The sequence below is a fragment of the Eubalaena glacialis genome, chromosome 1, assembly GCF_028564815.1.
Source record: "Eubalaena glacialis isolate mEubGla1 chromosome 1, mEubGla1.1.hap2.+ XY, whole genome shotgun sequence".
Taxonomy (NCBI): domain Eukaryota; kingdom Metazoa; phylum Chordata; class Mammalia; order Artiodactyla; family Balaenidae; genus Eubalaena; species Eubalaena glacialis.
This window is the reverse complement of record NC_083716.1, coordinates 85,475,225-85,489,011: the sequence shown is the minus strand read 5'-3', so window position 1 is coordinate 85,489,011 and position 13,787 is coordinate 85,475,225. Positions and strand designations below refer to the sequence as shown.

The 13,787-nt window shown below is 44.0% G+C and overlaps 1 protein-coding gene across 4 annotated transcripts in view; it reads left to right on the top strand.

Moving 5' to 3' along the window:
• Positions 1–13,787, top strand: part of EDARADD (EDAR associated via death domain) — an 82,179-nt gene that overhangs the window by 37,442 nt on the left and 30,950 nt on the right. For 3 of the 4 annotated variants that reach the window (XM_061198396.1, XM_061198378.1, XM_061198387.1), the window contains 3 exons: positions 3,257–3,315; positions 6,620–6,659; positions 12,300–12,358. In XM_061198396.1, coding sequence (XP_061054379.1) covers positions 3,313–3,315; positions 6,620–6,659; positions 12,300–12,358 — 102 coding nt within the window. In that variant the 5' untranslated portion in view covers positions 3,257–3,312. Of the gene's footprint in view, positions 1–3,256; positions 3,316–4,917; positions 5,029–6,619; positions 6,660–12,299; positions 12,359–13,787 lie in introns of those variants that run through there. The other variant, XM_061198402.1, reaches the window with a different exon arrangement.

Below are 13,787 nucleotides of genomic sequence, written 5' to 3'. Positions count from 1 at the left end.
CAAATAATCTGTCGGTACACAACACGGGCCTGTGAGAACAAAGGTGTTTCTGCGTGAACTACAGCAAGGGCCAGGGGAAGGCCCGGGATCAGGTAGAACAAGTGGAGCGACACCGTGGGCCTGGGTCTGTGAGCGGATTTGGCAATAACACGTAAGAAAGAACTTCATCCCCAGCCTGGTCTACGTCAGAAGCTGATACAGTCACAACCATGCGAATGAAAATAATAAAAGACCTGAAAGTGCCTCTAAGACTAGTCCTAAACCTTTCCTGATTGTCTAAGCCTTTCCTGTTTTCTCTCTCACTTTGCTGTTGTGCTTCAGAAAACAACAAAAAAACCCCCTAAATTCTCCGTTCCCTTCCCATCTTAAATTCCATCTATTCTCAGAGGTTTCAGACCAAAGCAAGAGACTTTGGGCCTCCAAACACTTGTCCTGTTCACCACATCACCCTCTGAGGCACAGGTTCTCAGGGGGAGTCGTTCCCAAACCTGACCTGACCAGAATAATGATGATCAGCTGGGTGTGGGAACCAGCCACGTGGACCCCCTCCTGTTGGCTGGGAACACTTAACGTGAGTCATCCAAGGTCATACCGCTAGACTCATTCAAGGTCAGGCCACTAGGTCTCAGCGGTGTGGCGGTGAGGACCCAACCCTTCTCCTCCCAAGCCCTGTGTGCCTTCCCTTTAACTGTCCTGTTTGCATTCTCACTGCTGCTTTTGGGGTAATTCTGCCTTTCCCAGCTGTCTCCTCCATTTTCTTCCTCTTCATCTTTTTCCTTCCTCACGTACTAATGTCTCTGTAGGAAACAGGCCTAACTTGTCATAGACTTGGTGGGCAATAGCTGCACAGGATACCTATTAAAATTCCACCCCCCTAGTGGAGGTAAGCTTTTAAAGTAGTATCATCCAGGGAATGCCCTGGCGGTCCAGTGGTTAGGACAACACGCTCTCACTGCTGAAGGCCCTGGTCCAATCCCTGGTTGGGGAACTAAGATCCCACAAGGCTGCGTGGCCAAAAAAAATGTTTCATCATCCAGATACACTTTGGTGAAAATGAAGTGGTTGAGACTAGGCTGTGATAGGAGGGAAAGAAAGGACTGGAGGCTACTCATGGTGGCTTCTACTACCCGCTCCCCAGCCAGGAGCTAGACATGAGAAGGATAGAAAGGAAAAACTGGAAAACCGAATGCAGGTGTCCGGCTGGACCTATTTGAAGTATGCTCATGTGTCCTGTTCTTTTTCATCTCTAGGCCTTCGCCTATGCTGTTCCCTCTGCCTAGAATGCTTTTCCCTCCCTGACTTCTCCTGGCAGCTTCAACTCATCCTTCTGGACTCAAGTGTCATCTCCTCTATGGGCTCCTCTCTACCCACTCTTCACTCCCCACCAGACACCCCAGGCTGGGCTTGTGTTCCTCCTGTGTTTCCATATCCTTCTGCATTTCTGCTGTCTTAACACCAAGTGCTCTGTATGATAATTGCCTTTTCCTTGGGCAGCAGGAGTTCTGTAAACTCAGGGTGGAGTTAGCAACACAACTTGTTCTTATTTTCTTTACATTAACTTAAATCCAGGTCTGAGTCTCTAATCTACTGGGCTGGCAGGAAATTCCATTTCAGTCCAAACTGGGGCCTGGCCCCTTCCTTAGGGTCATATAGGAATCTAAGAGGATGATGTGGTGCTTGGAAAAGGAGGGGCCTTGAATTTTTAGTGCATCCGGGTTGGCTTGATGTCCTGGTTGTCCAAGCCTGAGATGACTCTTGAGGTCCCGGAGCCCTGTGTTTCTCTTGCAGACCCAAATCACGGGTTGGTTTCTCTGTGGAGCTGGGAACCCTGGGACCCAGGGGTTAGCCCCCTCCGTGCATTCCCTGGTGTGGTCTTGCCACCTCTGGGCTCTGCTAAGGACCACGGCACAGTCCCCACTCATGGAGCTGCAGTGTCTGTTCCCTGCTGCATGGGGGGACACTGGCAAAAACTCTCCTTTTGCCCCCGCTCCTCTGGGCCACCTCCTTTAATCTCTCCAGTGACTGTAGCCTGTCATAAAACAAATAAAAAGATGTTCCCTTCACACTGCTTCTCCTTCGGGCATTGTCAACACCTGCGGGGAGAGAAATGTGAGAAGTCTGGACACATTCTCGGATGGGAAACATCTAGGGAGAACAAACAAATGATCTCCATAAGTTGTCCTGTTTTGTTTGTTTGGATCCCCCAAGGCATTCCCAGGACCTAGTACCTGGGCCACAGTATGTACTTAATGAAGATTTGGGAGAAAAATGAAAGATGAATCTTGACTGGCCCAAGGCTGGCCACTTAGGGTTTTGCAGGTTGTGTAGTGACTGCACAAAATAGTGAGGATCCCATTCAGACAGATATGGTTATCGAGCAAGATAGTTTTCTGGCAGATGTTTCGTAAAGTGTCTTGGAAAGGGGGAGCTTTTTTTTCTAATTTTCTTGCTCAAAGTTATAATCAGATTGTTGCCGACCTGGGTCCTTGGACTCTTTAATCAATAGAAATTGATAAGAGACCAGACGAGAAACTCAGGCAATGCTTTATTGGGAGTCGTGCTGCAGCATGAGGGGTAAAAACAAGAAACAGGTGCCCTTGCTTGCTGTCCTAGGGGGGCGCGGTGAGCTGGTCCCTTAAATGGGGTGAGGGTGGGAGCGGATTGGTGGGTCGGGCCTGAGGGGTGGCTTAGGTGGCCTGACCACCCCCTTGGTGGTGCTGTGTGCAGGGATCACGTGCAGTACCCTGCTTTTGCTCCCGGCACCTCAGAAATGGCGGTTGGTTTGTGCCCTTTTTGTATTCTTTTCTGTATGTTGTTCATAATTTGCCCAACGGCACTTGCATGCAGTTATTTTTAGTCTTTTATAGTTTCTTTGTACTCTGTTGCTTGAGGAGATGTTTGTCCAGGTGCAAGCGCTCCAGTAAAGGGTCCCAGGTCCCAGCCTGTCTCAAAATCCAATATGCAAAAGAGTCATTAATATCACATTCGCCTAATTTGTAGTTATTTGTACCTCTGAGTATTTGTAGATATCTATAAGTAAACTGTTCCAAAATATTTTTTTAATGTAGTTTATTAGTCATAATCACTTTCTTGATGCAGCCTGAACTCATTCTTTCTTATTTTGTTTCCACTAATGACTGAAAGTAAGCTTTTCTCCAAACTGATTGGGGTAGCTTGTGTCTATATGAAGACAGTTATCAAAGGACACACTGTGCTTCTAAGTTAAAAAAATGCTCTCCATTTGTTCTCTTTACAGATCATTTGACAAAGGAGCCAGTGGAAGACACAGACCCTAGCACTATATCCCTTAATATGGTAGGTTACAGCTTTTACATTAATGGTGATGACTCCTGTTTTTCCTTTTTTCCCTTTGTTATTTCTTTATATTTTTTAGTACTTACATGAAATTTGAAACCCTAAAATAAGGTTTTCCAAGATAAATTTCTTTTTCATGATATTTCTCTGTGACATAATAAACTTGGGGTTTCTCCAGGTTAAAAATGGTGTTAGACTCTGTTCTCATTTTGCACATATCAGAATTGGTCTTCTTAGGTTACGTGAGGTCTTTATCTGCTTGTCTACTTTTAATACTATCTATTTTTAATTACCAATTCTTCAGAAATCAAAATATCTAACGAGATTGAAAGAAAAAATAAGACAACCTTAAAGTAAAGGCAGGCTGCCCATGTGTCAGATGGGCATACACTGTTGATTTACCTGTGTTACCACTTTTTTTTTCTTTTAATTTTTAAAATTTATTTTTGGCTGTGTTGGGTCTTTGTTGCTTTGCGTGGGGTTTCTCTACTTGTGGCGAGCAGGGGCTACTCGTCGTTGCGGTGCGCGGACTTCTCATTGCGGTGGCTTCTCTTGTTGCGGAGCACGGGCTCTAGGCACGCGGGCTTCAGTAGTTGTGGCACACGGGCTCAGTAGTTGTGGCTTGCGGACCCTAGAACGCAGGCTCAGTAGTTGTGGCGCACGGGCTTAGTTGCTTCGCGGCATGTGGGATCTTCCCGGACCAGGGCTCGAACCCTTGTCCCCTGCATTGGCAGGCAGATTCTCAACCACTGCGCCACCAGGGAATCCCCTCTTCTGGCTTCTGATGGTCGTCAGCAGTTCTTGGTGTCCCCTGGCTTGTAGCTGCTTCGCTCCGTTCACTCCCTTTGGTGGCACGTGGCTGTCTTCTCCCTGTGTGTCTGTCTTGTTACCTCTTCTCCTCTTACAAGGACGTCTGTCCTGTTGGATTAAGGGCCTACCCTACACCAGTATGACCTCACCTTAAGTAATTCTATCTACAATGACCCTGTTTCCAATGAGGTCGCAGTCTGAGGTACTAGGGGTTAGGACTTCGAGGTATTTTTGGAGGGGACACATTTCAACTATAACATTCCTTCCAGGATTGAATACATGGTCCTTGACATGGCAGATGAGGTCCTCCGTGACCGTGTCTCAGCATCCCCCTGATGAGCCAGCTGTGTGTAGCTGTTTGCTGCTCCTCAAATGCCCCACGCCCTCCCCCCATCCTGGGATACCCAGAGTGCTGGTCCCTCCCTGCTTCCTCACATACTGAACTCCTGTGCATCCTGCCACGCAGCTCAAGTGTTATCTGGGAAGGCTTCTCGGCCTTGGGGCCTTTGGGTGCTGCCTTATCCGTAGTCCCTACTTTTTATTGCATTGTGTGGGAATTACTTGCTTGCCTGACTTCCTGCGAGGCTGTGCCGACCATCTTCCCATGTGCAGAGTGGGGCACGAAGCAGGCAGCAGTGTTAAATGAGCCAAGCTTCCCGAGATCCTAGAACGGCACCCTTCCTAAATCCCTTTGCCTCCTTTCCAGGGTCTTCCATGGAAACTGGCTCCATTATTTCGTGTCCAACCCTGTCTTCCTTTTCCACCTCCAGCATGCATCTCTCCTACAGGCTGGCCCGTCTTCCAACCACCTGGCCTTGCTCCTCCGTGCCCACCATCTGCAATCGCCATGCTCCTTTCTCTCGGTCATCTGAGTCCTGGGCGTTCTCTAGGCCCATCTCAACGGTCAGTCTCTCCAGGAAACCTGCACTTGTTCGTTCATGTAGTCTGAACAGAGTCAAAATCTGGGGATGCAAAGATCATGGTCCCTTCTCTTGAAACACTCACAGTCTGTCTGAGGAAATAGACAAATACTTTGAAAAGAGCCTGATAAGCACTATAGTACAGATGTGTTTTCCATGCTCTGGGGAGCAGAGTATGGAGAAGGATTTAATCGGGGGGAAAAGTATTTGATTTTTAAGTTCTCTGTGATTGATGATTGATTGATTGATTGATTTCTTTTTTCACTCAGGATTGTGGTTTATTACAGCAAAAGTATTCAGATTAAAGTCAGCCAAAGGAAGTGGGGCATAGGACAGGGCCCAGGAGAGTTGCAAGCATGGAGCTTTCAGCTACCCTCTGTCAGTGACGTTGTGTGGACAGTGTTTACTTGTCTCAGTAACGATGTGTGATGATACACACAGAGTATTGACAACCAGGGAAGTTCACCCCGCCCTTGGGGTCCAGAGTGTTATTGGGGCTCAGTCATGTAGACACGCTTGACCACCAGTGTGTCTGACCTTAGACTCCAGCCCCTTCAAAGGTTGAACTGATACTGTAAAGATGATTGTTTGATTTCTTTTGTGGAAAGGGGTTGGAGGCTTCTAGAAGGTTCTGAAATTTTACTGCCTAGCTCCAAAGAAACTCCAAGGAAAGGCGTTTAAAACAGAATCCCTGGTTCCACATTTGTTTCTTTTCCTCCTCTGTCCAAGGAAGATAGTGATGAGACTTACAGGAGAGTTGGGAGGTACAGCTTTTTTTTTTTTAGGCTGGAGGACTGTGGACCCAAAGGCCCAGATGCAGATGATGGTGGGAACTGAGCCGGGGTCAGAGGACAGGCTAGGGAGATTGGGTGCATTCCCGCTCCTCTCATGGAAGTCTTTAGAAAATGACTACATTGTATAATCTGCAGTAGAAGCTTCGATACCTGCATATTTGTCAGTACCAACAAAGAAATAATGTGATTGTAAGAGCATTTGCTATTTTGAATTCCCTGCAACAGTACTGCCCTCAACTAAAGCATTGGGGAATTGTGCATAATTGTGCATAATGGGTAACTAACTCGTAGATCTTCGTGCAATTAATGGGATAGTTACCTTTTGACTCCTGTCCTAGTCAACCCGTGACAGAGCTCTCCAATTGTGAGTACTGCCCAGAACACATGCTTATTGGCCCGAATGAATGTCATAGAAATGGTGAGAAGAGATGGGTCTGTCCCCATAATTCACTAACAGAAATGTCCCTCAATTTTGAGCTGCAGGAAATAGAGGGAAGAGCACTGCAGAAAAGAGAGGAAGTGTGGGTTAGTGGTCAGAGCTGAAGTCTTCTTCTGTTTCATGTTTCAACATTAACTTCTCATCCACCTTGATTTCATTTCTATAAAATTGAGAATGAAAACAAGCAATGGGTCAGGCGTATAGATAAATCCAAGGCTAAAAACTTGCAAGGATTTAAATTAAAATCATGACTTTCCCAAGACAAAGCTTTCTCTTCACTTTGATCTTATAATTGACTACGGTGTTTAAAAGTAACACTCCTCTTTTGTTGGTTTCTACAGTCAGACAAATATCCCATTCAAGACACAGGACTCCCTAAAGGTATGTACAGTTAATGTAACAATTTAAACTTGTGATTACTTTCATATCTTGAACAAAGCACTAGTCAAAGTAATTTTTAATTTTTTAAAATTGTAAAACAGAAACATACTGATAATTTAGTGCATGATTTGACCTTCTCTGGTATGAATTTTCTTATTAAAATGTAGAAATTATTTTATAGCAAATTATACATCAAATTCCTATGGTGTTTTTAACATGCATAAAATGAAGAAAGCCAGGACTGTGGGTTGCAAGTGTCAGAAATGTAGCTCAAAGTAGTTTAAAATTGGGGGGGGGGGGACTTGGTGGCTTAGAGTCTTTGGGTGCTGCTAAATCCAAGCATTTAAATGATGTCTCAGGCTCAGTCCCCCACTCCCCCCCGCCATTGCTCTGTCTTCTGTGTTGGCTCCATACTCGAGCAGGCTTTCCCCACGTGGTGGGAAAGATAGTCTCTGACACCTCCAGCTTTACTTGGTGCAGCTAAAGATGCCAGGGCAAGAGGGAGCCTTTCCCCCAGCACACATGGCACAATTTTAGGGGCAAATCGTGAAAGGAGCAGTTTGGTCGTGTGGCCATCGCTGTATCAGTTGCTGTCGTCGGAGGATGGAGGGGTGACCAGGTCTGAGCCTCGAGGTTGGAGGGCATGAAGTCAGTTCTACTCAAACCACAGGAAAGAGGGTTCTGTTACCAGACAAGGGGCAAGGGATGCTGTCAGGCCCCAAAGCAAAAAGAGCTTGCTTTTATGATCCACAGGCTAATGTCTCAGGTGTGGTGCAGACCATAAAGGCCTGAGCCTTTCCTAATTTCCCCTGGGGCAGCCTGCAAGGCTGTATCCAGTATGGAGGCCGAGCTGCCGCTTATCGCACTGGAGCATTTACCTTGTGCTCTGCTGACCGGCCAGAGAGGAGGGGTGGGGAACAATCAGATCTGAGCAGATTCAGAGATGGCAGGGACCCCCCGGCTTCCTGGAGAGGAAGGACTTCCCAGCACAGCCTGCTGTGGGGTTCCCCAGCAGCCCTTGTGGTGATGGGTATCACAGGGTCACTGGGCTGCGGGGTTGGGAGCTCCCTGGCAGGGCCCACCTGCGGTTAAGTCTGTAGTTCTGCCAGGTCCCCCTCCCTCATTCTCTACTCACCAGACTCTTCTTCCTGCTCCCTGAAATGACATCATTAGAGTTTCTTTCCTTTTGCCTCCTGTGCACGTCCCAGGAACGGCAGTGGTGTAGGGAAACGAGGCTGAAGGCCAGGTTTGAGCCCAAATCCTGGCTGTTCTAGGGGAGGCTTCTCCCAAGCACACTTTGCCCTTTCCCCTCTCCATGAATGACTTCTCAGTGTCCTGAATTCCCCAAGCTGTGATTGCCTAGTTCAGCAAGAAAGTGGAAGGTGCAAGCCAGGCCACCAGGACGAATCGGAGGCCGTCTTGGGCCGTGTTCCTTGGATTTTTAGGGTGCAGTGAAGAATTACCTGGGGAGCTAGTTTAAAATGCAGATTCTGGGCCCCGCTACTCCAAAATCATGATGTGGTAGGTCTGGGGTCAGGCCCAGAAACCTGTGTTTTAATGCAAACCTGAGTGGGTGGGACACAGACCTCCCTTTGAGAGCCTGCCTTAGAAGCTTCAAGAATGTGGCGTGCCACGTGTAGGAGACATGTAGGAGAGACCCGAGCTGCAGCCAGACCGCCAGCTCTGAGAGGACTCAGCAGGTGACCTCATGGCTCAGGGTCCCAGTGTCCAGTCTGCAGTGCAGAGAGGACAGTATTACACTGACCTCCCAGGGGGCTTGTGAGAATTCAACGAAATGAGTCTGGAACAACACCTGACTCCCAGCGAGCATCCGACAGGGGTGGAGGGAAATCTGGCAAAAGAATCGTGAGCAGTCAGGGTAGAGGACTGCTGAAAGCGTTCGTAGGCAAGAGTGGAACAACCGTTTTAGGTAGACTTGGCTGCAGCAACTATCCGAAGACCTTTTCTATCACTCTTGAACATGATTTCCTGTCTTAAGAGAAAAAGATTGTTGCTTAGCAGCCTGATAATACAGTAAGTGTACCGTTGGGTTTCTCCTGGAATTTGAGTTTTACAAAACCTTAATTAGAATGGTGGTGAGTTGACAAGTAACTCCAGATCTTTCCTCTGTCCTTATTCATGAGGGAGGGCGGGGAAATGTTATTAAGCACATAATTTCTTATCTCCAAGAAATACATTGTCTTCTATGTAATATCCAACATTTGCATTTAATAACAATTTAATGTCTGCAGTATTTTTTTCAAACATACCATAATGGAGCCGATATCATCGTTAAATGCTTATGGTAATTTTCTCATTGAAGTTGTTTTTAAGGAAACAAAGCCCATATATAATTAGTGAAGAGACTAATTTACAGCTTAAAAGTAAATGTAGGGCTTCCCTGGTGGCGCAGTGGTTAAGAATCCACCTGCCAGTGCAGGGGATACGGGTTCGAGCCCTGGTCCGGGAAGATCCCACATGCCGCGGAGCAACTAAGCCCGTGCGCCACAACTACTGAGCCTGCGCTCTAGAGCCCAGGAGCCACAACTACTGAAGCCCGCGTGCCACAACACTGAAGCCCGTGCGCCTAGAGCCCGTGCTCCACAACAAGAGAAACCACCGCAATGAGAAGCCCGCGCACCACAACGAAGAGTAGCCCCCGCTCGCCGCAACTAGAGAAAGCCCGCGCGCAGCAACGAAGACCCATCGCAGCCAAAAATAAAAATAAATAAATAAATTTATTTTTTAAAAAAGTAAATGTAATTTAATTATATTAAGAACAATTCAGACTCTGACACTTAAGTGAATTCTAGGGGGGCTACTATATTTAATAGAGGAATCGTTTGTAATTAGCTTGAACCATTTCCATTTGATTTTAAAAGTCCTCAAAATGTATTTTCTTAAGAAAAGTAGCATGTTTCACACAAATCTTCATTATAATTCTAGTATATTCCTGCTTTTCCCCTGGACAGTACAACGTAGTCCCTTAACACGGTCCATACTGGAGTGGTTCTGAATAATGCGCTTTTACCATAAATCAACTGTGGGAATCTAGTGTGATTTCAATGATCAGCACATTTTTGAGGTGAAACGTGTTATTATACTTGTTTTCTTGTCGGGAACAAATGTGTAGCTTCTGCCTCCCCTGATGTTAGAGATTTCGGGAGGTTCATTCTATCAGGCTTCTGTTATGATAGGTGCTCTGTGAGAATCTGTAGGCACCAAACTCAGGACTAATTTAAGATTGGGGTTTATCTTATATCACAGAATTCCTGTATCTCGTAGAAACTGCTGGCTTGAGGGTTCTGAAGGGAATGTGACTCTTCATATTTGAGAGAAAAATGTCTTTGGAAAAAGAATTCTGACTTTTGAGGCACTATTCCTAGTGAGGGGAAATTGCACATAACTACATCATAAAGCATTCAAGATTTTATCATCTTCATCTTCTCTGGCATTACTGCCCTTCCATTGTTCAAAAAAATTAAATAGCGGATGTAAAGTTAGAGAGAAGTAGACTGATTTTATTGTTAATTATTTTGAGAAATTTGAACTTAAGCATGGATGATATTTGGAATAATTCGTTAACTAAATGTAGAAGTAGTAGTTCAGTTTGAAAAAAGAGAAAATAAACAAGTACACAGGAGATCGCCAAAATAATTCCAAAGTAAAAATGTCTGCCTGAAAACTAGCAGGCCAATGTGTTGTATTTTAGACGATTTCTCATCTTGCCGATTGACTGACAGTATCTTGCTAATAGGTTTCCTTGTTGTAACATGAAACTAAAAACCCCTCCTTCCCGCAAGATTTACAACCTGGTCCCGCTCATTCCACAAGTTCACTGCCTTCCACCCAGCCATGACGCTGACAGTCTCCTGTTTTAGCAAACCAACCCCTCCCCCAATTATGACACACATACAAAGGTGGCCATTCTGAGAATGTGTTTTCTTTTATGGAGGGTAGAGGGGAAGGAGAGGGGTGCAACCACAGGAGTGCTTGGGGGACCATGTAAGAAAAGTTGCTTTTTAATTTCAAGCTAACATTGCGTTGGGAAATAAAAAGCCCCACTTGTCCAAAAATTCTGGGTTAACAATTATGACACCGGCCATTGTGAGAATTAGTATGACTGAAACCACATGTCTGTTACTTTTTGCTGTGAAAAATTAGTGTGCATCCGAATTCTGTGGGGTGCTTGTTAAGTGTCAGATTTCTGGGGTCCCTGAGATTCCAATTCAGAAGGTCTGAAGTGGAGCCCAGGAATCTGCATTGTTGACAGGCAGCCCGGGTGATTCTGGTGCAAGAGAGCTGGGACTGTCTTGAGAAACAGAAGGCTAGGTAAGATCTCTACTGCTCCAGCTTAAAAAGATACCATATGGAATCTTAATAAAAGACCGTGCTTTTAGTTTAAATTTTGCAGATAATAATGTTAAGGAAAAAATGACCTTTAGTCAGAATTGTGTGGGCAGCAATAAATATAGCCCCTTATATGAATAAATCTATCAGCCCAGCCTATAATAGGTCAATGAATGTTAAGGAATGTAAAAATAAATAGATGAATTAATCAATCTGTTACTCAGTCCTAACTTTTGAACCTTGAATTAAATGATTCTCAATTAAGGGCTTTATTAACTCTAAAGTTTTACATGCCACTAAACATTTCTTTCATAACATAATATATTACTGGCGATTTTCAAGGTTAGAGTGCGATGTTGAATTCTGTGGTTAAAGATTAATATCTGATGGAACAAAATCAGTTTTTAATGCATTTGTACAATCTTCACCACAAGTTGGGAACTGTGAAGTTAACACATATGTAAGACAACATAAGGATGGAATTTCCTTCCTACCAGTTAATTCCGAAAGGTGTTAGACACTTCACATGCCTATCATGTTCCTTTGACTTTCACTGGCAATCCCCACTTTAACCATAGAACTGAAGTGGTTTCGGTTTGACTTTTAGGAGGGTGAGCTATCAAGACAAGTATAATCCCACTCTGCTCTCTGAGAAATTTAGTAAACTATCAAAACAGTGAACACCATGGAATCTGTTGTAAGGTTATCAGAGGGGAACGTGTTTGGACTACCTCCTCTTCACCCTGTTGGTGAGGGAGGGATCCTGCTCTGGGGTTATGGGGATGGCCACACACAGGACACCTGACACTGGGCAGATGAGATTGACAGTAGCTTGTGAGTCATGGATATTCACAGCCTGGGGAGGGAGGACGCTGCACGCCATGCAGGGTCGCATGGGGGTTGCACTTGGGAACAGGGTGAACAACCAGGGGCTGTGGGTGACAAGCGCTGTCCTGTCAAGAGGGTATGTGACCCTGGTTCCCAGGGAAGGATGTGATGACTTGTCTGAATAATTCAGTGGTCTGGCAGGGAACTGAAACCCACTGCTCAGGGATAAGCAGGGACTGTGCCTGGTCCCCTTGAAAAGGAGTGTTGTTTAGCTGGCGGTCTTATCCACAGGAGCAGAGCAGGGAGGGGGACTTGCAGCTGGGCCATTCAAGGTCCTCCTGGCTTTACCAGATGTAAACAGCACATAATATTCAGTCTTAATTTTAGGCCTTACGACCACAAAGTATGTGCTTTCTTTATCAAGTTTGCATCTTTTTTTTTTTTTTTTTTTTTAATCCCTAGCAGAGGAGTGTGATCCAATTAGTTTGAACTGCCCAACAAATTCTGATGTGCAACACCAGGTAAGAATAATTTCAGTTATATTTTTACCCTTAAGTACATGCTAATCTAACTAGAATTTATTTAGGAATTGTCTTCTAGAGCTTTAAAAATAAAGAAAGAACAGGATTTTTAGATAATAAGTTTGGAAATGATCTTTAAGCATCCCAGTAATGTAGCATATCTATACAACTTCTGTTACTTTTAGTAACTGGGGTAGCTTTAATCCATTTTTTGGAAATAAATATTTATCCATATGCCAAAAACCATCAGTGTTACTGAGGTAGAAAGGAGAGTTGCTTTCTTTCGTGTGTAGTTGGTATGCTGTGGATAGGAACTTTTTTTTAAAAGCCTCAACAAAACTGGGTAGTTTAAAAACATTTTTGTAATGTTCTATAAAACTTTTACTTTGTTCAGATATCAGATGTCAAATTTTAACATATTATTTTAATTGTCCTTTTCCAAAATACATCTATTGTTCTCTGATTATAAAAGACCGTTTGTTATTTTAAACTTCAGATACAACAAAAATGTACCAAAAGGTTGAGAATTGCTTGTCACATTCCATTGTTCACCTTTTGAGGTACATCCTTCCAGAAGCTTCCTTGGGTCACCGTGTGCTTCAGTTACTACTTGTACTTTCCAGCCCCTCTCTGTTCACTCACTCAAAGCTCATTAGCAAAACTGCACAATACCTCACATCTGTTAAACTATAGTTAGAATATTAAATGTCTCAAAAAGGATGTCTTGCCTCAAGATAGACTGGTTGGGTCCTGCTCTCTTTATAATATTGCTACCAAGTTAATTTTTAGCAAGACAAATTTGAAGCTTTGTTTAGTCTTGCTTTTAAAACATCAGTCAGTAATAAGTCATTAATAGTGATATTCTTGGATAATCATATCACTTTTGTAGTAAAGCAGAGTTATACAATAGTTGATAAAACAAGCAATTTTAATCATAAACACGGTTCTCTTGAAAATTGTCAATGGTGCTACTTTTAACTTTGATTTGGGGGTCTTCAGTTGCCCACTGAGAATATTATTTTCTTATTTATTAATCCTGATACTCAGCATTTTTCTTGGAATTACAGTCTAATGATTGACTTTGACATTGACTGAATTTGAACTATTTTAGTGAACCTAAAGTATAATTTTTTCCTTTCTTGCAATCCTTAATTTGTTTAATAAAGTTTTGCTCCCCACATTTTTTGCAACATGATACGGACTCCTTTGAAGATACAAGAATGTTACGTTGTTTGTTTAGTTTTAGGGATTTTCCAAAATCATTTAAGATTAGGTACAGAATATGCATTAGGACACTGTTCAGTATTTTTTCTAATTTCAGTGTTATAGTTCTGGCTTTATCAAGTAGACTGTCTTTAAAGATGAAAAAAGATTTATCAACTAAAAAAAGCAGGAAAAACCTATTTGAGATTTTAATTTAAGTTCTGTT